We start from the raw sequence: 27,312 nt of genomic DNA, 5'->3' as shown, positions 1-27,312 counted from the left end.
CTTCCTACATTCTATTGTACCTTACCATTCCTTATCTTAGTGCTATGGTCTTGTCACAAAGACTAGAAGATTCTTATGTTAATCGTGCTGACTCTGCTTTCCTGCATCCTAAGCCCCAAGCTTATCCTGTTTGAACTGGTTACAGCCATTTTACTGATGAACTTTAGTTTCTTCCATGTTCATAATTTTAGATCAATTTTCCCATCTCTCACAATCCTCACTTTTCTTTTAGATCAGTAATACTGATCTTTCATCATGATCAGTGTTACTGATCTTTGGCTACTAGTGTCAGTGTGACTGATCCCCCCCCTTTCCTCACTTTTCTTTTAGATCAGTAATACTGATCTTTCAAGTGTAAGGTGTAGTTTTACCCAGCTGGTCAATAACCGAAATGTAACACCTGTGTAAAGTCTTTAGGTAGGGGAGCACCATGAAGGTCAGAGTAGCGAGTCCAGCTGCTTATTAGGGTTGTGAGTATCAGGCTCCAGTTCTTAGTAAAGAGTCTAGTCCATCCCACATCAGTCCGAAGTTGCCACGTCTGAACATGGGCATGGGCAGATTCACGTTGAAACATTGAAGCAGTGTCTTTTAACCACCCGACTTTTGTAAGCATTGTCCTGACGAAGTCTGTGAGAGACGCTGCCTTCAGCAGCGAACAAGTAGCAGTCTCTGAGAAACGCTGCCTTCAGCAGCGAACAAGTAGTCAGGCGGTTCCGTTGAATTGTGGTTAGTATATGATGTCCTCTTCAGCCCCGAACCCTAGGGCCACCGATCTCCGAAGGCTGTTTGGAGCCTGATATTAAAGTGTCAAGCAGCTCACGTTGTTGGTAACTGGTGCTCCCCTTCACGGGGTGATGAAAAGTGACCAAGCTGGGGGGGGATTGTTTCTTGTGATTTAACTGTGTGTTGCAGCTTGTCTGCTAACATTAGCATATGTATCATTGAACTTGTGAGTTGCAGCCTGTCTGTGTACATTAGCATATGTGTCAACTCTCTCTCTCTCTGCTACATGTACAATCCTGACTACCATTCTGTCTGTCTTACGATACAAATTAGATGTACTCCACTAAAGCTGTTCAGTTCCCCTGGTCCGTATTGGGATCCCTTATATCCCACTATGACTATACATTAATTCTATGCCCTGTCTACATTCTAAAGGAGCCCAATTGTAACCTCTGCTGCCCCTATTCCAGGGGGGGACTTAAAACATTAACGAACAATATTCCAAAAAAATGAGTAAACAACAATGAACAATAAATGTAAAGCTCATTAAAAACATCAATAAAATACAACAATAACTGAATAAACCACCATAACTGTAAAGCTCATTGAAAACAGCAATAAAATACAACAATAACTGAATAAACCACCATAACTGTAAAGCTCATTGAAAACAGCAATAAAATACAACAATAACTGAATAAACCACCATAACTGTAAAGCTCATTGAAAACAGCAATAAAATACAACAATAACTGAATAAACCACCATAACTGTAAAGCTCATTGAAAACAGCAATAAAATACAACAATAACTGAATAAACCACCATAACTGTAAAGCTCATTGAAAACAGCAATAAAATACAACAAAAACTGAATAAACCACGATAAATGTAAAGCTCATTGAAAACAGCAATAAAATACAACAATAACTGAATAAACCACCATAACTGTAAAGCTCATTGAAAACAGCAATAAAATACAACAAAAACTGAATAAACCACGATAAATGTAAAGCTCATTGAAAACAGCAATAAAATACACAAAAACTGAATAAATCACGATAAATGTAAAGCTCATTGAAAACAGCAATAAAATACACAAAAACTGAATAAACCACGATAAATGTAAAGCTCATTGAAAACAGCAATAAAATACACAAAAACTGAATAAACCACGATAAATGTAAAGCTCATTGAAAACAGCAATAAAATACACAAAACTGAATAAACCATTAAAAAAAACGAATAAAATTGTAACATTACGGCACTTTGTCATTAATTCTTTGAATGTGGGTCCAGCCTTTCTCTCTTGTTCTTACTGCGGTGTCTGTAATTAAAAGTACACAGAAGGGACCATCCCAGGCAGGTTTTAGTTGATCCTCTTGCCATGCTTTTACATATAACCAATCACTAGATTTTAATAAAATGAATAACAATCTGACTTTCCTTTGTGTTAGTGTAAAAATTGTAAAATGAAACACAAACCATATTTGCATGGGTTTTGAATATGTTAGACCTTATTAAAATGCAGTTGGAGCTGCTTGTCTGTATGGGGCACAACCCTCCAATTTGTTAGAGTGAGTACATAACAGACATTGCAGCACAAGAGCCCCTGCAAGAGAACTTGAAACATATTCAACCTTTAGTTCTGCCTTAAGTAAAATGCCTTGTGCCACAGCTCACAGGAGCTGGCCTTATTTAAAACAGTCTGTAAAACAGGCACCAAAAAAAGTTAAAAGATGTTCTTATGAAGATTGCACACACAATCATTTAAGTACAGGCTAGTTTCTATTATATTCCACTTAAAAGTTCTGCTGCATGAATCCTGGAGCTTGTGGAGTCATTATTGAATCAAGAAATATTGGTGCCATGCCGATCTCATTCTAACATGCCAATTTCTCCAGTCCTTAAGTCAAGATGTACTGAATAGCATCTGGTACAAGATCTGTGAGTTCTTAATGATATTATTATTCCTATGCGCCCAATTGTTCTGAACGATGCCACCAATTTAAATCATATTCCACCTATTGCAGTACTCACACACCACCATAGACCAGTTCGCAGGTTTATTTCTCCATTAAGCTGAATCCACTCGCGCAGGGTTTACCTCCGTGATCATTTACAATGTAACTTCCGCACTACCGGATTTAAATATAAACCTGATGAATGGGGGAAAGTTATCATGAATTAAATAACAGCGGCAATACAGAGAAATTGTGCTGAGGCATTAATTTCACTCCAGAGGAAAATGCACCAGAGAAATGATTAAACTTATAGGAATCCCCATAGGAATCCCCAGAGGTATCTTTATTCTCCAGAGGTGGGTGATCTTTAAACTCACGGACCTTGACTGCTGAATGTGTAGAAGAAATGTATTAAATGTGTTGATAGGGCTCCATACCTCTAACTGCAAGACAAGAGCCTGAAGCCTCAATTTCAAGTGCCACAGTGCACTTAAAGGGACATGCACACTCCCCCTTCAACTGGCTGATCCAGCCACTTTACACATCAGATCCTTTCTTTATCTCACATACACTTAAAGTTAAGATGTATAGAACTCACCCTATTTGCGCAAACATTTCTCCCTGCAAATGTTATAACATCACTCAACTCTCAGGTACTCCCTGTGCAAAATCACATTTAAATACAATTTATTTCATAAATTGGAATTAACTGGTAGTTAAATTCGCTAATTCTACAGTATTGAAAAATGATCCTTTATGACATTTAAATTTTAGCATGAATTTTAATCAATATTGGTCAGTGACTGAAGTGGGAAGTCGTGATTTATGAAATTATCTCTGGTCACTACTCTCCCACTCCCTGCACTTCTCCCAACATTCAGGAGCTGGCACACAGTCCCTGCCTTTTTTCATGTTACTCATCTACTATTCCTTTAACTGCTTGCATCAAAATGTTAGCCTTTGCTTTCTGCTTATCCTCAGATGTCTGGACAAATGCTTTTTGTGTGATCTGTAGAAGCTGGGTTATTCCCTGCTCATGCCAATTTTCTGTCTTTTGTAATTTTCTCCTAATGTCTGGGGCTGAGTTGGTAACAAAACCTGTTAGTACCAATTGTTCCCCTGCTGGGGATTCTATGTCGAGACCTCCATATTGTATATATATATGGTCCCAAAAATTGGTCTAACTGTTCGGCACATCCCTGGGGATCTTCTATCAGGGAGGTCAGTTCTTTCTTAAAGTTATGCACTTCAGTACTGGTCAGGGGCACATTTACGAAACCGAGACCCTCTCCCATGGGAACTTCCCACAGTGGTCTCATCCAATTGGTTTCTAGCTTATTAGGTCTGGGTTCCTGCTCCCTGGGAAATGAATCAAAGGGTTCTGCCCTTTCTTCCTGAAGAGTCTCATGCTGTTCTGAATTAAAGTTACCTCTCTCTCCTGTCAACAGAGGTGGTAATCGAGTGCTTTGTGAGCAAGTTATCATACCACTCCTGCTCTCTTCTCTCTTCTCTAGTGGTGGGGGAGGTGGGGAAGGTGCAGAAGGGTAGGTCATAGGAGGGGAAGGAAAGATAGGAGCTGGCATAGGAGGAACATAAGGTGGAGGGAGGGAATGTAACACATCCCAACCCTGTGATTCAGGGACAAAAGGTTCCTCCTCTCTCTTATCCCTGAATTCTTTCTCATTCAAAACCAGCTGTTCAATGGATCCCTTGAGCCAGCAGGCTGCATATTCCCTGCTCTCAACATTGTCTTTCTGGTTTTGATAGAGCCATAGGTTCAAAGCTTTACACATCCATTCATCCTCGGATCCGAATTTTGGCCAGTACACGGAGCTCCCTTTAACCGGGTATTTAACCCATTCATTACAACAATACCTGACCATCGTCAGTTTGTCTTTACCGCGGGTCTTTCCTGTGCCCCACTCAGATAACATCAACCCAAGCGGGCTGTACGTAGCTATCTGGTGGTCACGTCCTGTGTCAGGACTCTCATCTTTACTGCCCGCCATTCCCATGCTTAGGAACAAGTAAAATACTCTTACCGAGTTCTAGCAGTACTGCTCTAGCGCGCGTCCTTCCGCCGTTTGTTCTCAATGCCTCTTCTCGGATATCACTCGCTTCTTCCACTGACCAGCCACCCGTCGCCCGCGAGTCCAGCTGAATCAGCCGGGGTGCACCTACTCTCGTCGTCGGGGCACTCTGTCAGTGGAGGGAGTGTGATCCCGGACGAGTCCCCATTTGTTAGAAATTAAAGTACCTTTAAAGAAATTGCTCGAGACAAAAATTGAGAACAAAGAACATTTATTACTACAACAATGCAAAGTTGGGTGCTTCCCCTTACCCTGGGAATACACACATACACTGGGGCTCACCCAACTTTTATACAGTCAATTTCAGTATCAGAGTGCCCTCCCCCTTACATTCTTCTGCCCCCCTGGATGGGTTTGGCATAGGTAATCCTTCCTGCCTACGTGCAGTTTTAGTACACTTGGAGGACCAGGGGGGTATCCTGTGGGTGCCCCATCATGTCATTGTCCTTATTCACACCTTCCTGATTCTCTGGGCTACAGTCTCTTAATATGCAGAGTTGACTCATTCTATCTAGGGTTGGCTAATTTCATATGTATAAATCTGTGTATGGTTAGCTAATTAGAAATGTATGACTTGGTACTTCTGTCCAGGGCTAGGAGACCCTTATCTGATCCAGACTACCTCAACTTCCTACATTCTATTGTACCTTACCATTCCTTATCTTAGTGCTATGGTCTTGTCACAAAGACTAGAAGATTCTTATGTTAATCGTGCTGACTCTGCTTTCCTGCATCCTAAGCCCCAAGCTTATCCTGTTTGAACTGGTTACAGCCATTTTACTGATGAACTTTAGTTTCTTCCATGTTCATAATTTTAGATCAATTTTCCCATCTCTCACATCGTGGTACCTTCCCCTGACTCTGCAGCTCTTTCCATATCTGTTCGTACCGTGCCATAGCCTGTACCTCCTCTCCCTTCGGTACTCCTCCCAGTAATTGATTCCTTGTTTTTTCCCACTGTCGGTTTACAGATGGGGGAACTCCTCTGTCTTCCCCGAGCTCTTGCCCTACATCCCCATTTACTCCTTCCATCTCTGTTCCGATTTTTAACCCTTTAGACTTCGTACTTCACTGGGTCTCTCCCCTGGTAGGATTTTGCCACCCTGCAATCTACTTCGACCCTTCCCACGTTATTATAAACACCAGCGGCACACTGTACACAATCCTTAAACAAATACTTATTATAAACTATTATGATACACTATACGATTCTTAAACAGATACTTATACACTATAGAAACAAATAACTATAACACAATACACCTTATACAGATACTTATTATACACTACTATGGTACACGATCCTTAATCAAATACTTATTACACACTATAGAAACAAATAACTATCACAATACACCTTATTCTAATTGGCCAAGTGTCTAAACATATCTCTCGAGATCGCTACGAGGGGACTCCAACCCCGTTCTACTAGGAGGACTTCAACCCCCTTTTTACTACAGGGGACTCCAACCCCGTTCTACTAGGGGGACTCCAACCCCCTTTTTACTACAGGGGACTCCAACCCCGTTCTACTAGGGGGACTCCAACCCCCTTTTGTTTTATTCTTTGGCTTTAACGAGGGCTTTTGCAGAGTAGTGACAACACACAATTTATCGTTGCCAATAGCAGAACTTCGTTAAAACAGGCGTCTGCTTACCTCCCTTTGTAGAATGGTCACTTGTTGTTATCACCACACCACAATCGACCGGTGTTTCGTATCTTTTTCTTCCGTCACTTCTCCATCTTCATCACGTCGGGGTCACCAAATTGTCGGACTCTGGCTTTACCTTACTCTTAATTTAGTCTATGTGTAGTCTGAGTCCAGCGTGTTCTTTGAATGAAGTGATAGGAGAAGGTATTCGGTTCAATAGTCAATTTATTACACAGCACAAAAATAAAACTTAACAGAGCTCTGGGTCAATCGTTAGTTCATAGGTCACCTGCACAGTGAGCTACTCCCCAAGACTGACCCCTATTGTCCAGTTGGCTCAGTTTATATAGATCAACCTTATCATACAGAACGAAAGTTGGCTTCCTTTGCTAGATTTCATTATCATACAGAACAAAAGTTGTCTTCCTTTGCTAGATCTTTTTGCATAAGGGTTATCACAAGTCATCTCCTGTTTTGCAGATATCTGGGTTGTAGCACTCCCATCTTAATCCTCTAGGACAGACTATCCTGTTGATTTGATCAGAAATTAATTCATCCCCAGATATTTCTAATCACCATTCTGTTCCTGTCTGGCCAATTTCTGCTGTTCTCTTTAACACCTCCTCATGCCTTAATCTTCCTCCTAGACTGGTTTTCCATTCCCTTTGTTTCTTGCAGGCCATTCTTTGTTCTGGTCTGGCCTGTGTCTCCTGTGCTACTCCCCACCTCCTTCAGTTTGAGCATTCCTCCTTAAATCGTTTTATGCATTTCCTCTCCCTGTATCCGCATGGATGGCAGTCTCTTCAATCTGAGGCGCCTGCAAGCTCACACCAAGACACAAGAAAAACTTGTCCGTGAACTACTCTTTGCAGACGATGCCGCTTTAGTTGCCCATTCAGAGCCAGCTCTTCAGCGCTTGACGTCCTGCTTTGCGGAAACTGCCAAAATGTTTGGCCTGGAAGTCAGCCTGAAGAAAACTGAGGTCCTCCATCAGCCAGCTCCCCACCATGACTACCAGCCCCCCCACATCTCCATCGGGCACACAAAACTCAAAACGGTCAACCAGTTTACCTATCTCGGCTGCACCATTTCATCAGATGCAAGGATCGACAATGAGATAGACAACAGACTCGCCAAGGCAAATAGCGCCTTTGGAAGACTACACAAAAGAGTCTGGAAAAACAACCAACTGAAAAACCTCACAAAGATAAGCGTATACAGAGCCGTTGTCATACCCACACTCCTGTTCGGCTCCGAATCATGGGTCCTCTACTGGCACCACCTACAGCTCCTAGAACGCTTCCACCAGCGTTGTCTCCGCTCCATCCTCAACATCCATTGGAGCGCTTTCATCCCTAACGTCGAAGTACTCGAGATGGCAGAGGTCGACAGCATCGAGTCCACGCTGCTGAAGATCCAGCTGCGCTGGATGGGTCACGTCTCCAGAATGGAGGACCATCGCCTTCCCAAGATCGTGTTATATGGCGAGCTCTCCACTGGCCACCGTGACAGAGGTGCACCAAAGAAAAGGTACAAGGACTGCCTAAAGAAATCTCTTGGTGCCTGCCACATTGACCACCGCCAGTGGGCTGATAACGCCTCAAACCGTGCATCTTGGCGCCTCACATCTTGGCGGGCAGCAACCTCCTTTGAAGAAGACCGCAGAGCCCACCTCACTGACAAAAGGCAAAGGAGGAAAAACCCAACACCCAACCCCAACCAACCAATTTTCCCCTGCAACCGCTGCAATCGTATCTGCCTGTCCCGCATCGGACTTGTCAGCCACAAACGAACCTGCAGCTGACGTGGACTTTTTACCCCCTCCATAAATCTTCGTCCGCGAAGCCAAGCCAAAGATTTGGGAGCAGACCATTTTGCTCAGCCAACTTTGCTCCATGCTGTGATTGCCACTTAATCACATTCCTCTTTTACCCTGAACCATGCAGTAAATATACACTTATTAATTAATCATTTCTTTCATAATGTTTTAACCCCTAGATCCCAACATATTATAGTAACTTGTATCATGAGCCCAAAAAACTATTCAGTCAGTTCCCACATACTTGCTCTTTGTAGACTTGCAGTTTGCAATATTTGCTGATTTTTGTCCTTTTTTAAAAAAAAATGAGGGTTTTAAACATAGACTAGGAGTAAAACAGCTATCTGGCACAACTTGCTCAATGTTCCTGGTTGATATGATCTTCACCTTACCTTCATTTTCCTGATTGTTCTCCGTAGCCTTTGGTTTCTATATGGATGAAAATACATTTTTCTGTGTCTTCAATATATTATATTATTTATATTCCACAGCTCTGTGGGGTAGAGAAGTCCAAGATTCTTAACTCTGAGAATAAAAATCCTTTTCATCTCCATTGTAATGGATAAATATTTGGGAGTATTTTTGGTAACATTAGTGGGTTACAGACACATACATTTTAAAACAGATCTTATTTGAAAGACTGAAGAATTCATATTCAGTAACATTGAAGGATCTCTGGAGAATGTGATGCACATTTCACAAGTAGGTGCTAATTGAAATGACGTCATGCAATGAATAGCCATTGTTTGCTGAAGAAGGTGGGGGGGGGGTTTGCAAGTAAGAGAGTCATATTGGCTTTCTGGCAGTTGGCAGCTGGAGAGTGTGAGAGAGAGATAGAGAAAAAAGACAAGCCTTCTTAGTGTGTGTGAGACTGAACAGTGCAAGCCAGGAAGAGCTAGTTGGAAACACAAAGTTCCAGAGCAGTGGATGGCGGATGTGCTATCTGTCTGATGTTCCTCTTATTCCAAGAGGAACTCTCTTGTAGCCTGAAGAAAGAGGTTACCATTTGGAAAACCCTGATGGGGAAAGTTTCATAAGTGAGACCTTGAGGTGACTAATGGTGGTACCTCTGTTGTGGAAATTTTGGAACAACAAATCTCTCTCTGTAAACCCTACAAGAACCTTCCTGAGCAGTAAACATTTACCTTTTGAGCACCAAAGCCTGGTGAACTTTATACATGTTAAATTCTGTACACAGTATAAGAATTGCCTGCATCCAGAGAACTTGGAAGAAGAAGTGAGAAAGAACTTTTCTTAAATTTACACACACATCATACATGTGCACTTAGAATTAGAAGGGGGTAAATTTGGGTTAAGTATATAGATAAGTTAAAAAGTTTGATTCTGTTTTCATGTTAAAGTTGATTTAAAAACAACTTTTTTAAAAACTACTCGTCTTGGTGAATGTCTATTGCTGCTGGGCTCGTAACACTATAACCATATAACCATTTACAGAGCAGAAACAGGCCATATTGGCCTTCACTTTTTTTCTTTCTTCTTCTTTGGCTTGGCTTCGCAAATAAGAATTGCTAACTTGTACTTTTAACAATTGGAAGAACACAATGAGAAAATACATTTGGAAAACTGATCTTAAGTGAAATGATGTTTCTTTGTTCTAGAAACAATCTCTTAACGCCTAACTTGTCAATCCCTTTTAGAAATATGTTTGCTTCATAAAGATAATTTCTGTTTCTAAATCTGCCCACCCCTTTCCTGTAAGACAATCCCTTCATCTCTGGAATCAACTTAATGAGCTTCTCTTATCTGGCTTCAATACAATATTTTACTTCTTTTAAAAAGTTCTCGATAAGGGAATGCCATACCTCAACTGAGTCTTGCTAATGGCCCATACAATTGCAACAAGAATTCCCTATTTTTGTTTACCATCCTTGTTGTGATGTGCCTTTCCAATTATTTACTGTACCTACATGCTGACTCTTGTGTTTCATGTTTAAAGACATCCAAATCAGTATATAGGAATATGTTGTACTCTCCTATGATTTAAATAATATCCTGGTTTTCTTTATTTCCTGCTAAAGTGAATAATCTTGTATATCACCACATTATACTAATCTGACACGCTCAACAAGTATGAGATGATGCATTTTGATAGTTTAACCAGGGCAGAATTTGCATAGTTAATGATAGGGCCCTGAAAAGTGTTGTTGAAGGCAAAGAGACCTGAGGGTAAGGGTACATAGATTAATGGTGGCACAGATAAACAGGGTGATGCTTGTCTTCATCAATAAAGACATTGAAGCTGGAACTTCATGGTACCACAGTACAAGTCATTGGTGAGATGGTACTTGGGAATGTTATCTTTAAGCTGGAAAAGGTCAGAAAAAAAAAACCAAGAATGTTTTCAGATCTGACAGCTTGAATTGTAAGGAGAGACTGGAAAGGCAGAGTCTTCTCCCTGGACCATTGGAGGGCTGACATGAAATGGCCTTCTCTCTCTCTCTCTCTCTTGATCTCTTACTATCTATCTATATATCTATCACTCTCAATCTATCTCCTCATTCTGATTCTTTCACCTTATCTCTTCTGTCCACCTGCCTTTCTTTCTATAATCTCTCGCTATTTGTTTCTTCCCACCAATGTCAACTCTTGCTCACCAAAACATATGAAGCTTCTCTCATTTGCATAGAGTGTATGTGATGTCAAATGCTACTCCATCTATAAGTTTGCAGATGGCACCACTGTTGTAGGATAAACAATGACAGGATAGAGTACAGGAAAAAAATAGAAAAACTAGTGGCATGATATCAGGATCATGACTTCTCCATCAATGTCAGCAATGGGAAAGGATTCTGTTAAGCAGGATGGATCCTGGTCTGCATCAGCCATATACAAACATTAAAAGTGAATATGTCTGAAGGAAAAAAGAAAAAAAGTACTCCAGGGGAGAATTCCACATCATTATGCTCAATTTTTAGTCACAATTTTTAAAAGTGGGGATGATATCCTGAAGAAAAAAATATATGGAGCTGGGAAAGAAGTTAAAAAGCAGGACCACAAGGGTGGTAATCTCGGGATTGCTGCCAGGGCCAGTGCTAGAGTGGGTAGGAATAGGAAAATGTGGCAGATGAATGTGTGGCTAAAGAGTTGGGGCAGGTGTTCACATTTGTGGTTCATTGGGATCTCTTCGGGGGAAGGTATAACCTGTACTAAAGGGTGAACTGGAGGGGGACCAATATCCTGGCAGGCAGGTTTGCTCGAGCTGTTGGGGAGGGTTTAAACTTGTTTGTCAGGAGATGGGAATCAGAATGAGAGTGTGGATAGAAGAAAACCTAGATTTGAGGGGAGAAAGGAACCAGAATGTTAAAGTTAATGAAGGAGAAGGTTTAGTAAAAGTGCATAGTAATCAAAGGAGTGAATGTTGGGACCATTCTCTCAAGAGTAATTATTTCAATGCAAGGAGCATTGCAAGAAAGGTGGGTGAGCTTAGAGCATGGATTGACACATGAAAATATGATCATGTAGCCATCAGTGAAACTTGGTTGCAGGAGGGGCATAATTAGCAGCTAAATATTCTAGGATTCCATTGTTTTAGGCATGATAGAATGGGGGGGGGGGGGGTTAAAAGATGGAGGAGTCACATTGCTTGTTAGAGAAAACATTACAGCGGTGCTATGGCAGGATAGTTCGGAGGACTCATCCAGTGAGGCTGGGTGCAAGTGAGGAATGGGAAAGGCATGAAAACATTAATGGGAGTGTATTATAGACCACCTAATGGGCTAAAAGAATTGGAGGATAAAATTTGTAAGGAGATAGCATATACTGTATGTGTAATAAACAAAAGATAGTGCTTATAGGAGATTTTAACTTTCCACACATTGACTGGGATGCCCATGCTGTAAAAAGGCTGGATGGGTTGGAGTTGGTCAAATGTCTTCATGAAAGTTTTCTAAATCAATACAACCTACTAGAGAGGGGGCAGTATTGGATATCCTTTTAGGGAATGAGATAGATCAGATGACAGAGGTTTGTGTTGGGGAACTCTTTGGGTCTAATGATCGTATTAGTTTTAGGTTACTTATGGAGAAGGATAGGGCTGGGCCTAAGATTGAGATTCTTGATTAGAATAAGGCTCATTTTGAGGAGGTGCAAAAGGATTTAGAGGGTGTAGATTGGGATAATTTATTTTCAGGGAAGGATGCAATGGATAAATGGAGGATATTCAAAGAGGAAACTTTGAGAGTACAGAGTTGATATGTCCCTGTGAGGGTTAAAGAAAAGGGTAGAAAATATAGGGAGCTTTGGTTTTCAAAAGATATTGGGAATATGGTTCAGTGGAAGGAGGATGTGTACAACAGGTATAGACAGCAGGGAATAAATGAGGTGTTTGAGGAATATAAAGAGTGCAAAGAAAAATCTTAAAGAAATTAGAAAGGCTCAAAGGAGATAGAGGCTGCTTTGGCAGGCAAGGTAAAAAAAAAAATCCAAAGGGTTTCTACAGGTACATTAAAAGTAAAAGAATAATGAGAGATAAAATTGGGCAACTTGAGGATCAGAGGGGTAGGCTACTTGAGTTGGAAGAGATGAGGGAGATTTTAAATTATTTTTTTTCTTCATTATTCGCTAAGGAAAAGAATATTGATCCAGGTGAAGTACGGAAATCTGGCAGTGAGATCAGGTAGTACTAGCTATTTTAAAGAGAATCAAGGTGAATAAATCTCTGGGAACTGACAAGATATTCCCTAGGACTCTGAGGAAGGTTAGTGTAGAAATAGTGGGGACTGTGACAGAAATATTTAAAATGTCACTGGCCACGAGAAGGTGCCAGAGAATTGGCAGGTAGCCCATGTTGTTCTGCTGTTTGAAAAAGGTTCCAAAAGTAAACCTGATAATTATGGACCTGTGTGTCTGATGTTGGTGGTTGGTAAATTAATGAAGAATATTCTTAGAGAATGAAAATGACGGGCCAGCATCCTGTCTGAACCCCCGGAGGCACATGCACTAACGCGCACAAGGTACTCAGCTGGGAAAGAACTTGAGGATCCGCCAGAGCTCTCCTTCTTAAGTACTCGGCTCAGAAGTTTCTGGGCAAGCGGCAAAGATTAGTCGCTTTCTTCTGTATTTCTCTCCGACCGACTACAGGAAAAGTATTCACGTGAGGGACTCTCGTGTCATGGCATCCCCCGTTGTGGTCTCCCAACCGATGGCCTCAACAACAACCATTGTCAGGAGCCAGCGCCAGGGCTGGAGCACAGGGATCTGTGACTGCTGTGATGACTGTGGCATCTGCTGCCTGGCCTTCTGGTGTTTCCCCTGCTTCATGTGTAAGACAGTGGATGAGTTCGGCGAGTGTCTCTGTCTGCCGTTGCTGGAGATCTGCTGCACCTGTTCCGGCGGCATTTTTATGATCATCCCGCCCATCTCCCTTGCCATGAGAGTGGCCACACATGAGCGCTATGACATACCGGGCTCCATCTGCAATGACTGCTGCATCATGTACTGCTGCCTGACCTGCGGCTGGTGCCAGATCACACGCGAGATGAAGGAACGCAAGAAGCAAGTGACCATCATCAATGCCACCACTTCCATGTTGCCACATCCAACCTATGTACCCCAGCCCACCTACCCCACTGCAGCTGGTCAAAATGCCCCCCTGTACCCTCAATAGGGACCCTCGTCCCCGTATCATACAGAGGATCCATGCAGAACAGCGGCCCCAAATCACACTGATTTGTTCCTGATTCTCCCTTTTTTCTCTCTCTCTCACTCACTCTCTCCCTCCCTTTCCCTGCTTGCTCTCTTTTCCTTTCTCTCATCACTTCCCCTCCCTCTCTCTCTTTCTCTCTCAAATCTCTCTCCTCTTTCTTTATTTTTCTCGCTACTTCTGTCTCTCTCCTCTCTATATATCTCTCTATCTCTCTTTTCTCTTTTGCTTCACTGACTGGTGTCTCTCCGTCCCTCTCTCCCAGGGGGATTTCTGTACACTGAACAATGTCTCTCCGTCCCTCTCTCTCAGGGGGATATCTGTACACTGTGTCTCTCTGTCCCTCTCTCTCAGGGGGATATCTGTACACTGGCCAGTGTCTCTCCATCCCTCTCAGATATCAGCTAAACAACACACGCATACACACTCACACGTGCACACTAGCAACCAGGCTCCATACACAGCAGGGGCTGAATAAACAGTCACGTATTTCAAAAAAGTCAAGCATATTGGTTACGTCGTTCCGTTCATGCATGGAAACTCACCAGAGCATTTTACTTTGCGCTTTTTTTACGCACCTCCCCAGAACGTTCCTCACTGTTCTCAGCGCTTTCTTGGTCCCAGATTCCAGACACCTCCTCGCATCCGCTCCTCCTTTTGGACTTTCTTGCGTCAAATATAATCTTCAAGTTTGTTCATCAGCTCCACTTGGATCTGTAATCAATTTTATTTTCGCGTTATTATGTGTGTTAAAAAGGATGTATTAATTCTGGATGTATTTGACATTGATCAAGTTTTGCAATCGTCCAAGTACAATCAACGTTGCATATTTTCACAGCTTATCTTTTATTTAAGACTGTGGTTGCAAAGTCAATGTTTTGATTTTAATAAACAAGTTCATGATTTAAAAAAAAAAGAGAATGTTCTTAGAGATGGTATGTACAATTATTTAGAAAGACTGGGATTGATTAGGAGTTTTCAACATGGTTTTGTATGTGGTAGATCATGATAAACAAATCTTATAGAGTTTTTCAGGGAGGTTACTAAGATGGGTTGATGAAGGGAAGGCTGTGGATGTTGTCTATATGGACTTTAGAAAAGCCTTTGACATGTTCTGCATAACAGTTTAGTTAAGAAGGTTCAAACATTAGGTAATAATGTTGAATAAGTAAAATGGATTCACAATGGTTGGATGGGAGATGCCAGAGAGTAGTGGTTGAAAATTGTTAGTCAAATTGGAGGCCAGTGACTAGTGGAGTGGCTCAGTCATCAGCACTTGGTCCATTGTTGTTTGTTTTATATATATATATAATATATATATATGTATATATTATATATATATATATATTATATATATATATATATATATATATATATATATATTATATATATATATATATATGAACATTCTTGGGACACTAGGTATTGTTCTATTTAGGAGAATCCTAGCGAAGATTTTGCCTGCAATGGAGAGCAGCGTGATTCCCCTGTAGTTTGAGCAGTCTGATTTCTCGCCTTTGTTTTTGTAAAGGGTGATGATAATGGCATCACGAAGGTCCTGAGGCAGTTTTCCTTGGTCCCAGCAAAGCTTGAGAAACTCATGCAGTTTGGCATGCAGAGTTTTGCCGCCAGCCTTCCAGACCTCTGGGGGGATTCCATCCATAACTGCTGCTTTGCCACTTTTCAGTTGTTCAATTGCCTTATATGTCTCTTCCCGGATGAGGACCTCATCCAGCTCTAGCCTTAGGGGCTGTTTTTTTTTAATTAAATTTTTTTATTTTTCACACCATAAATCACATTAGCCATGGTATACACTTTTTCTTTTTCACACATTTACAGTGACTTTTTCTCCCCCCCCCCCTCCCTCCTCCCAAGCCACCCCCCCACCCCCCCCCCTCTCATCCATTTTAGGTATACAATCTAGGTTGCATTAATTCAGTCAGACAATGTTGTCATTCAACAAAAATACACCAGAAATTCTACAGAGTCCATTCTTTTCTTTCCTTCTCCTTCCATCAACTTAGGTAATGTTTGTCCGCGGTAGGTTTTTGCTATTGTATTTAATGTAAGGCTCCCATACTTGTTCGAATATTTCAATATTATTTCTTAAACTATATGTTATTTTTTTCTAATGGAATACATTTATTCATTTCTATATACCATTGTTGTATTTTCAAATTATCTTCCAATTTCCAGGTTGACATAATACATTTTTTTGCTACGGCTAGGGCTATCTTAACAAATCTTTTTTGTGCATCCTCCAAATCAATTCCAAATTCTTTGTTTGTTATGTTACTTAGGAGAAAGATCTCTGGATTCTTTGGTATATTGTTTTCTGTTATTTTATTTAATATCTGATTGATATCATCCCAAAATTTTTCTACTCTCTCACTTGTCCAGATTGCATGAATTGTTGTTCCCATTTCTTTTTTACATCGAAAACATCTATCAGATACTGTTGGGTCCCATTTATTTAACTTTTGCGGTGTAATGTATAGTCTGTGTAACCAATTATATTGTATCATACGTAGCCTTGTATTTATTGTATTTCTCATCGTTCCAGAACATAATTTCTCCCATGTTTCCTTTTTTATCTTTATATTTAAATCTTGTTCCCATTTTTGTTTAGTTTTACCATTTGTTTCCTCCTCCTTTTATTGCAGTTTAATATACATATTTGTTATAAATCTTTTGATTAACATTGTATCTGTAATCACATATTCAAGGTTACTTCCCTCTGGTAAACTCAAATTGCTTCCTAATTTATCCTTCAAGTAGGATCTCAGTTGGTAATATGCCAGCGCTGTATCTCCAGTTATATTGTACTTATCTCTCATTTGTTCAAAGGATAAGAATCTACTTCCTGAAAAACAATTTTCTATTCTTTTAATCCCTTTTTTTTCCCATTCTCTAAAGGAAAGGTTGTCTATTGTAAAAGGGAGTAGCTTATTTTGCGTCAATATTAGTTTTGGTAATTGATAATTTGTTTTATTTCTTTCTACATGGATCTTCTTCCAAATATTGAGGAAATGATGTAATACTGGAGAAGTTCTATGTTGTACCAATTTTTTGTCCCATTTATATAATATGTATTCAGGTATCTTTTCCCTTATTTTATCTAATTCTAATCTCGTCCAGTCTGGTTTTTCCCTTGTTTGATAAAAATCTGATAGATATCTTAATTGTGCGGCTCTATAATAATTTTTGAAGTTTGGCAATTGTAAGCCTCCTTGTTTATACCATTCTGTTAATTTATCTAGTGCTATCCTCGGTTTCCCCCCTCTCCATAAAAATTTCCTTATTATTTTCTTTAACTCTTTGAAGAATTTTTCTGTCAGTTGTATTGGCAATGCCTGAAATAAGTATAGTATCCTTGGAAAAATGTTCATTTTAATACAGTTTATCCTTCCTATCAGTGTTAGTGGTAGCTCTTTCCAATGCTCTAAATCGTCCTGTAATTTTTTCATTAGTGGATTATAATTGAGTTTATATAATTGGCCTAGATTTTTGTTTATTTGTACACCTAGGTATCTTATTGCCTGCATTTGCCATCTGAATGGAGATTCCTTCTTAAATTTTGAGAAATCCGCATTATTCTTAGGCATTGCTTCACTTTTATTTACGTTTATCTTGTAACCCGACACTTCTCCATATTCCTTCAATTTCTTATATAATTCTTTTATTGATAGTTCTGGTTCTGTTAAGTACACTATCACATCATCCGCAAATAGACTGATTTTATATTCCCTGTCTTTTATTTTTATTCCTTTTATATTATTATCTATTCTTATCAATTCTGCTAGTGGTTCTATAGCTAGCGCAAACAATAAAGGTGATAGTGGGCATCCCTGCCGCGTTGACCTGCTTAAGTTAAATTGCTTTGATACATGTCCATTTACTGTCACTTTCGCTAACGGTCCCTTATATAATGCTTTAATCCAATTAATATACTTCTCTGGTAAACTGAATTTTTGCAATACTTTGAACAAATAATTCCATTCTACTCTGTCGAAGGCCTTCTCTGCGTCTAAAGCAACTGCTACTGCAGGTGCTTTATTTCCTTCTACTGCATGAATTAAGTTAATAAATTTACAAATATTGTCTGTTGTGCGTCTTTTTTTGATAAATCCAGTTTGGTCTAAATTTACCATTTTCGGTACCTGTTCTGCTAATCTGTTTGCTAATAGTTTAGCTATTATCTTATAGTCTGTGTTTAGCAAAGATATTGGTCTATATGACGCTGGTAAGAGTGGATATTTCCCTTGTTTTAGTATTACTGTAATTATTGCTGTTTTACATGAATCTGGTAAGCTTTGTGTTTCATCAGTCTGGTTGATTACATCCAGGAGGGGCGGTATTAATAAGTCTTTAAATATTTTGTAGAATTCTATTGGAAATCCATCCTCTCCTGGTGTCTTATTATTTGGTAATTTTTTTATTATCTCTTGTATTTCTACTATTCCAAATGGTTCTGTTAATTTATTTTGTTCCTCTATTTGTAGTTTTGGTAGTTCAATTTTAGTCAAAAATTCCTCTATTTTCCCTTCTTTCCCTTCGTTTTCAGTTCGGTATAATTGTTCATAGAATTCTCTAAAGTTTTCCTTAATTTCTTTTGGATTATATGTAATTTGTTTGTCTTTTTTCCTTGATGCCAATACCATTTTCTTAGCTTGTTCTGTCTTAAGCTGCCATGCTAGGATTTTGTGCGTTTTTTCCCCTAGTTCATAATATTTCTGTTTTGTCTTCATTATATTCTTCTCTACCTTATATGTTTGTAATGTTTCATATTTTATTTTTTTATTCGCCAATTCTCTTCTTTTAGTTGTATCTTCCTTTATTGCTAATTTTTTTTCTATGTTTACTATTTCCCTTTCCAACTGCTCTGTTTCCTGATTATAGTCCTTCTTCATCTTGGTTACATAGCTTATTATTTGCCCTCTAATGAATGCTTTCATTGCGCCCCATAGTATAAACTTATCTTCCACTGATTCCGTATTTACTTCAAAATACATTTTTAATTGTTTTTCAATAAATTCTCTAAAATCCTGTCTTTTAAGTAGCATGGGGTTTAATCTCCATCTATACATTCTTGGAGGGATGTCCTATAGCTTTACTGTCAATATTAAGGGTGAATGGTCCGATAGTATTCTCGCTTTATATTCTGTTTTTCTTACTCTATCCTGCATACTAGCTGATAACAAAAATAGGTCTATTCTTGAGTATGTTTTATGTCTAGCCGAGTAGTATGAGTATTCCTTTTCTTTTGGGTTTTGTTTCCTCCATATATCCAAAAGTTTCATTTCTTGCATTGATTTAATTATAAATTTGGTTACTTTGTTCTTCCTGTTAATTTTTTTCCCTGTTTTATCCATATTTGGATCCAAATTCAGGTTGAAATCCCCTCCTATTAGTATGTTCAAAAAGATATCTTATCTTCAAAAAGATATCTTCAAAAAGATATCTTACATAAACTTTTGATCTTCTTCGTTAGGTGAATATACATTAAGTAGATTCCAAAACTCCGAATATATCTGACATTTTATCATAACATATCTCCCTGCTGGATCTATTATTTCCTCTTCTATTTTAAATGGCACACTTTTACTAATTAATATAGCCACTCCTCTTGCTTTTGAATTATATGATGCTGCTGTTACATGTCCTATCCAATCTCTCTTTAATTTCTTGTGCTCCAATTCAGTTAAGTGTGTTTCTTGGACAAATGCTATATCAATTTTTTCCTTTTTCAGTAAATTTAGTAGTTTCTTCCTTTTAATTTGGTTATGTATTCCATTAATATTTAAAGTCATATAGTTCAGCGTAGCCATTTTATACTTTGTTTATCTTCTCCTTCCGTTTTTCCATCATTACCTTTCCTCCTTTTCCATTTCTGTTTTCTTATTTTCAACTCTTTATAAGACAACATTCCTACAACAGCCTTAGGGGCTGTTGAGGGAGCTGGAGCAGGGCGGAATCTTGGACTGAGCGATTGGCACTGAAAAGAGATTGGAAGTGTTCTGACCATCGGTTGAGGATGGAGATCTTGTCGCTGAGGAGGACTTTGCCATCTGAGCTGCGCAGTGGGCTTTGGACTTGGGGTGAAGGGCCGTACACAGCCTTTAGAGCCTCGTAAAAACCCCTGAAGTCGCCAATGTCCGCGCTGAGCTGGGTTCTTTTGGCGAGGCTAGTCCACCACTCATTTTGGATCTCCCGGAGTTTGCGCTGAAGATGGCTGCATGCGCGACGGAAGGCTTGTTTCTCCTCTGGCCAGGACGGCTTTGCAAGGTGAGCCTGGTGGGCAGCTCGCTTCTTTGCCAGCAGCTCCTAGATTTCCTGGCTGTTTTCGTCGAACCAGTCCTTGTTTTTCCTGGAGAAGCCCAGTGCGGCTTTCGCGCAAACAGAGGAACTACTGACATGGTCTTTGCCCTCAGACAGCTCCAAGAAAAGTGCAGAGAACAAAAGAAAGGACTCTACATCACCTTTGTTGACCTCGCCAAAGCCTTCAACACCGTGAGCAGGAAAGGGCTTTGGCAAATACTAGAGCGCCTCGGATGCCCCCCAAAGTTCCTCAACAAGGTTATCCAACTGCACGAAAACCAACAAGGTTGGGTCAGATACAGCAATGAGCTCTCTGAACCCTTTTCCATTAACAAAGGCGTGAAGCAAGGGTGCGTTCTCGCACCAACCCTCTTTTCAATCTTCTTCAGCATGATGCTGAACCAAGCCATGAAAGACCTCAACAATGAAGACGCTGTTTACATCCGGTACCGCACGGATGGCAGTCTCTTCAATCTGAGGTGCCTGCAAGCTCACACCAAGACACAAGAGCAACTTGTCCGTGAACTACTCTTTGCAGACGATGCCACTTTAGTTGCCCATTCAGAGCCAGCTCTTCAGAGCTTGATGTCCTGTTTTGCGGAAACTGCCAAAATGTTTGGCCTGGAAGTCAGCCTGAAGAAAACTGAGGTCCTCCATCAGCCAGCTCCCCACCATGACTACCAGCCCCCCCACATCTCCATCGGGCACACAAAACTCAAAACGGTCAACCAGTTTACCTATCTCGGCTGCACCATTTCATCGGATGCAAGGATCGACAACGAGATAGACAACAGAATTGCCAAGGCAAATAGCGCCTTTGGAAGACTACACAAAAGAGTCTGGAAAAACAACCAACTGAAAAACCTCACAAAGATAAGCGTATACAGAGCCGTTGTCATACCCACACTCCTGTTCGGCTCCGAATCATGGGTCCTCTACCGGCATCACCTACGGCTCCTAGAACGCTTCCACCAGCGTTGTCTCTGCTCTATCTTCAACATTCATTGGAGCGACTTCATCCCTAACGTCGAAGTACTCGAGATGGCAGAGGCCGACAGCATCGAATCCACGCTGTTGAAGATCCAACTGCGCTGGGTAGGTCACGTCTCCAGAATGGAGGAAGATCGTCTTCCCAAGATCGTGTTATATGGCAAGCTCTCCACTGGCCATCGTGTCAGAGGTGCACCAAAGAAGAGGTACAAGGACTGCCTAAAGAAATCTCTTGGTGCCTGCCACATTGACCACCGCCAGTGGGCTGATATCGCCTCAAACCGTGCATCTTGGCGCCTCACAGTTCGGCGGGCAGCAACCTCCTTTGAAGAAGACCGCAGAGCCCACCTCACTGACAAAAGACAAAGGAGGAAAAACCCAACACCCAACCCCAACCAACCAATTTTCCCCTGCAACCGCTGCAACCGGTTGTCAGCCACAAACGACCCTGCAGCTGACGTGGACATTTAGCCCTCCATAAATCTTTGTCCACGAAGCCAAGCCAAAAAAAAATATATATATATATATATATATGGGGTAAATTGGATTAGTAAGTATACAAAGATTGGTGGTGTTGTGGACAATGAAGAAGGTTATCAAAATTGCATTTAGAAGAGTGGGCTGAAAGATGGCAGATGGAGTTTAATACTGATAAGTGAGGTAGGATTAATCAGCAAAGGTCCTACATGTTAAATGGTGGACAATTGAGGAGTGTCTTAGAACAAAGGGATTTAGGAATTCTGGTACATAATTCCCTGAAGGTGGACTCACATGTTGATGGGGCATTGAAAGGTTTTGGTATGTTGGTCTTCATAAATCAAATACAGGAGCTAGGATGTCATGTTAAAGTTGTATAAGGCATTAGTGAGGCCAAATTTGGAATATTGTGTGCAATTTTTGTCACCTATTTATAGGAAGGATAAAAAAAGAATAGAGAGAGTGCAGAGGAGACTTACAAGAATGTTGCCTGGGTTTCAGGGTTTGAATTTCAGGCTGGGACTTTATTCTATGAAGCATAGAAGATGAGGGGTGATTTGATAGAGGTATTTAAAATGATGAGGGGGACAGATAGAGTCAATGTGGACAGGCTTTTACCATTGAGCGTGGGGGAAGATTCAAACAAGAGGACATTGATTGAGATTGAAGGGGGGAAAAGTATAGGAGAAACATGAGGGGGAATTTCTTTACTCAGAGGGTCGTGTGAGCGTGGAATGAGCTTCCAGCCGAAGTGGTAGAAGTGGATTTGATTTTAATATTTAAGGAAAAGATGGATAGTTATATGGACGAGAGCGGTGTGGAGGGTGATGGATTGGGTGTAGGTCAATGGGATTAGGTGAGAGTAGGTGTTCGGCATGAACTCGAGGGGCTGAACTGCCCTCTTTCTGTGCTGTAATTGTTATATGGTTATTTAAATACACAATGCATGAGGGGATTTGTGACCTCCAAACTCAAAGTCCTTGGAAGTATGCAGAGTACCAACATTTAAAGTTTGTGACTTGTTAAATTGTCTATTATCACTTGTTCTAAAATACAGTGAAAAACTTTGGTTTGCATGTTATCCAGATTCTTTGGCTTGGCTTCGCGGACGAAGATTTATGGAGGGGGTAAATGTCCACGTCAGCTGCAGGCTCGTTTGTGGCTGACAAGTCCGATGCGGGACAGGCAGACACGGTTGCAGCGGTTGCAGGGGAAAATTGGTTGGTTGGGGTTGGGTGCTGGGTTTTTCCTCCTTTGTCTTTTGTCAGTGAGGTGGGCTCTGCGGTCTTCTTCAAAGGAGGTTGCTGCCCGCCAAACTGTGAGGCGCCAAGATGTACGGTTTGGGGCGATATCAGCCCACTGGCGGTGGTCAATGTGGCAGGCACCAAGAGATTTCTTTAGGCAGTCCTTTACCTCTTCTTTGGTGCACCTTTGTCACAGTGGCCAGTGGAGAGCTCGCCATATTATCCAGATAAATTGTAGTAATATACATAGTACAAAGGAAGTGAAAGAATAAAAGCAAATAGTGCAGGAGATAGTTACAATAAAACAAAAGTACAGGGTACAATGTCACATACAACAAAAAGGGAAGGGTATGGTGTTAAAGGAAAAGGTACTGTTAAACAGTTGCAATGCATCATTGTTTACTCATTGGACGTCCATTCAACAGCCTGATAGCAGGAGGAAAGAAACTACCCTGTATCTGTAAGTTCACACAATCATATTTGTGTAACTTCTATGCAATGGAAGGGAGGAGAAGAGACTGTGATTGGGGTGGGAAGGATCCTTTGATATGTTGGGATCTATCATCTCCATTCAGCATTGCTGATGCAGTCCAGGATGTATGCTAAATCCTGCTTTCCAGAATCCTTTCTTATTGTTGACATTGAGGGAGAGGTTGTGGTCTTGATAACATCCTACTTGTTTGTCTATTTTCTTCATTGTACTCCATGCTGTCATTGTTTATCCGACAACAGAGGTGTCATCTGCAAACATATAGAGGGAGCAGCATTGACATTGCATTCCTGAGTACACAAGAAGTATAGTGAATGAGCTGAGTACACAACCTTATGGGAGAGCAGAGTTAAGGATTATTGTGTGGAAGGTTTTGTCACCAATCCTCACTGAATGTGATCTGCATATCAAGAAATTGAGGATACAGGAGATTGAGGTAAGTTTATTTGCAGCTATGGTGTGAAAACAGAGCTATAGTCAATAAACAGGAGTTTAACATTAGAGATGATCCAGGGAGATGGATCAGTAGTAGGCATAATGTAGTGGGGAAAAAAATACACACAAATGCTGGAGGAACTCAGGAGGTCTTGCTGCGTTCATAGGAGGTAATGATAAACAACGTTTCAGGCCTCACTCATATCTTGAACAAGGGCTCAAGGCTGAAAGTTTGATTACATATCTTTTCCTTCTATGGACGCTGTGAAACCTGTTGAGCTCCTCCAGCACTTCTGTGTTTTTATTACAATCAGAATGTCTGCAGACTTTGGTGTCTCATTCCAAAATGTAGTGGATCAAGTTTGTTTTGGAAGGCTGAAGTTGATATGAGCCACAACATACCTTTTGAAGTGCTTCATGATGATGGATGTTAGAATCACTGGTAGGTCATTATTAAGGCATATTGTTTTATTTTTCTTTGACTTAGTGATGATCGTAGTCTTCCTGAAACAGCAGGGAACTTCAGATTGTGGTAGGGATGGGTTGTAAATACTCCCGCCACCTGGTTCATGCAGATTTTCAGGGCACAGCGAGGCACTCCATCCAGTGCAGACATTTTCATTGGGTTTGTTTTCAGGAAAGAAGATCTGATGTCTGTGGTAGTAGCCATGGGTACAAGTGCATGAGACTATCATGGCTTGTGGTGGTCGATCACTGAACTTCTGCATTGAGTTTATTAAGGAGAGTTGTATTGTTGCCTGTGATTTTGTCAGCTTCATTTTGTAGCCCATGATAAAATGCACCTTGTCTGGGCTTTGAGCTTGGTCTGGTTTTAATCATGGTATTCTTGCTGGCCTTCCAAAGTTTGAACATGATTTTCGTTACGTACATAAAAGTTTCCAACTTGAATGCCTTAGATCTGGACTTCAATAAGGGATGCATCTCCTGGTTCAGCCATGGTTTCTGGTTGGGGAGCACATGGATTATCCTCTTTAGCAAGCAGTCCTCTTCACATTAGCTGATAAAGTCTGTGAAGGCAATGGCATACTTGTTCAGATTGGTCACTGAATTTTTGCACGTGCCTCCATCAACTAACTCAAACCAGTCACTTGGGATGTCATTATTTCCTCAGACCAGTGTAGTGTAGTGTAACTTTCTTTATCAAATCCACACACTTCAGCTTTTGCTTATTGGCAGGGAGGAGTACAGTCTGATGATCTGCCTACATATATATATACATATATATATATATATATATATATATGACCATGTTCTCCTTTGGAATGGCCACCCTAATGTAGGAACTTCTAATAAGTGATTAGGGTTGTCTGGGGCTCTGGTAAGAGAGAAAATGTGTTGATGGTATTTTGGTAACTCTCTTGAAGTTGGCCTGGTTGAAATTCCAGGCTTTGATAAATAAGGCTACAGGTGAATAAGGGACTTCTGGGTGTGTATGGCATTGGAATGGATCAGCATTCAGCACCTTGGGAATTCAGATTCAATCCTCAGACCAGCTGCAGGACCAAAGCAATAAGATGAGAAATCAATTAATGCTTTTGCCTCCTAGCTCCAGGGATTTAAGTCCAATCTTGACTTTGGGTGCTATAAATGTGGACTTGTCAACTTTCCATGATCATGTGGGTTTTCCCTACGTGGTCAGTTTCCTCCCACTTCTCAAAACATGATGGAAGGATATTTAATTATGGTGCATTATCCCTTTATGTATTTTAATGGGGAAAAAAATCAAGTGGAAGAACTGATGAGCAAAAAATACCCAGACTCTTGCTTGCCCAGCATTCAATATGATCCACCCCAGGCTTCAGTCATCCTTGAGAGAGGGAGATAAATAGCAGGAGGAGGGGGGGAAATGGATCTGATGGGATTATTACCCTGGGGACCAGCATAGACCTAAGGGATGAATAAACATAGATTGGGTGATCATTTCATGGAACATCTATGCTATGTTTGAGTTTCCTGTAGCCAGATATTTCAATTCCTGACAACCATTCTTATAGTGTCACATCTGTCCTTTGCCTCATTATTGTTGGGGGAGGCTAAACATAAACTTGAGGAACCACACATCATATTCCTTTGAACAGCCTCAAACCTAATGGTGCGAACACTGATTTTTTTTTTAAATTTTAGGTAACCCCCTACTCACATCTGATCTTGTTTCCACCTCTTTACCTATTCCTGTATACACTCTCTCTCTTTTTCTCTCTCTCTGTGAAACATTGAGAGGCCATTTTTAACTTTGTTGAGTGCCTTCAGCAAACTTTTTTTGCTCAAGATTCCAGCAGCTAGAACTTTTGTACTGCTCAACTGAATATCCTCCTTTGTTTTCAAGTTCGTTTATTATTATCTGACTTTACGTATACAACCAGACGCGACAGCTTTTCTTTGGACCATGGTATACGCACATAATACATTTCTCACACAGCACATAATAATCACATACAGACATAAAAATAGAGTAGAAAATAAATATGTATACATTTTCCGGAATGATTTACTCAATTTAATTCATAAGAGACCCAAGGTTACAGGATACTGTTCATCAACCTCAAAGCCTGCAGGAAGAAACAATTTCCTAGCCTTTACCTCCTTCCTGATGGTAGTAGATCAAAGATACTGTGTGATGGATGGCAGGGATCCTCAATAATTCTTTGAGCCCTTTCTAAGCAACTCTCCTGGTGAATGTCATCAATAGAGGAAAGGGAAACCCCAGTGATCTTCTCGGCCGTTTTAATGATCCTCTGCATTGACTTCCTGTCCAATGCTTTGCAGCTAGCAAACCACACGATGCAGTCAAAAAGGACTCTCAATTGTACTCTTGTAAAATATTGTCAAGATGGGTCCAGTACTTAATCTTGCCCTTCTTTAGAAAGTCCTGACTAATGAGTAGGTGTGTTGTTTCATGCAGAAGGAGATGAGCTAAACCCTAATCCTGGCCTGAAATTCAGCTGGTTGATCAGAAAATAAACCAATTTATGTCATGCATGTTCTGAACAGTTCTTTTCTGCCTTGTTTTTCCTGATCTTTGATGAAAGTACTGTATCTAGAAAATTGATAGCTGCATCCAAGAAGACTTTGTATTACGAGATACTTTTTAAGGCAACTTTTCTCCTTCCAAAAAACAAATTAATTAGCATAGTGAAAGCTAATTTTTAAAGATGAAGAATGTACAAAATGTTATGGTAATTTTAAGATTCCACTCCAATATGGAATAAAACAGTGCAAATTTGATGTGGGTAGAGATCAATATCTCCATTTTAAAAATTCCACCTTTTGAAGTTGCACCTCCACAGAAGGAAATGTGATTGGCCAGACTCTTCACTCCTTTCTGTTTATAGCACTCGCACTCCTAATGTAAAGAAGGTTAGGAACAGGACTAGTTTTATACTGTTGAAGAGTTCTGTTTCCATGGTTGCCACTGACTTTTGTTATTCA

General features: G+C 40.5%; 1 protein-coding gene and 1 pseudogene across 3 annotated transcripts; one reads left to right on the top strand and one right to left on the bottom strand.

Moving 5' to 3' along the window:
- Positions 1 to 1,884: 1,884 nt before the first annotated feature.
- LOC138755415 (uncharacterized) lies at positions 1,885 to 27,274 on the bottom strand. 3 transcript variants are annotated; one of them, XM_069921368.1, is made up of 4 exons: positions 26,464 to 27,274; positions 24,265 to 24,890; positions 14,454 to 14,622; positions 1,885 to 6,607 (listed from the first exon to the last, which is right to left on the bottom strand). In XM_069921368.1, exon 4 carries the CDS (start codon positions 4,699 to 4,701, stop codon positions 3,754 to 3,756), a length of 948 nt encoding a protein of 315 aa, XP_069777469.1. In that variant the 5' UTR covers positions 4,702 to 6,607; positions 14,454 to 14,622; positions 24,265 to 24,890; positions 26,464 to 27,274; the 3' UTR covers positions 1,885 to 3,753. The 3 variants fall into 3 exon arrangements, 2 of the variants coding, with proteins under 2 accessions (XP_069777469.1, XP_069777470.1); XM_069921369.1 differs by having other exon boundaries at positions 27,148 to 27,274; XR_011352265.1 differs by lacking the exons at positions 1,885 to 6,607; positions 14,454 to 14,622 and adding an exon at positions 23,352 to 23,678.
- Positions 13,156 to 13,872, top strand: LOC138753109 (cornifelin homolog pseudogene; annotated as a pseudogene).
- Positions 27,275 to 27,312: the final 38 nt, after the last annotated feature.

The sequence above is a fragment of the Narcine bancroftii genome, chromosome 2, assembly GCF_036971445.1.
Source record: "Narcine bancroftii isolate sNarBan1 chromosome 2, sNarBan1.hap1, whole genome shotgun sequence".
NCBI classification, from domain to species: domain Eukaryota; kingdom Metazoa; phylum Chordata; class Chondrichthyes; order Torpediniformes; family Narcinidae; genus Narcine; species Narcine bancroftii.
The sequence above is the reverse complement of the archived record's forward strand: the minus strand, read 5'-3'. Positions and strand labels throughout refer to the sequence as shown.

What these genes read in the sequence shown, in the direction of transcription:
- LOC138755415 (XM_069921368.1), bottom strand. Translation starts at nt 4,701, where the DNA reads ATGGGAATGGCGGGCAGTAAAGATGAGAGTCCTGACACAGGACGTGAC.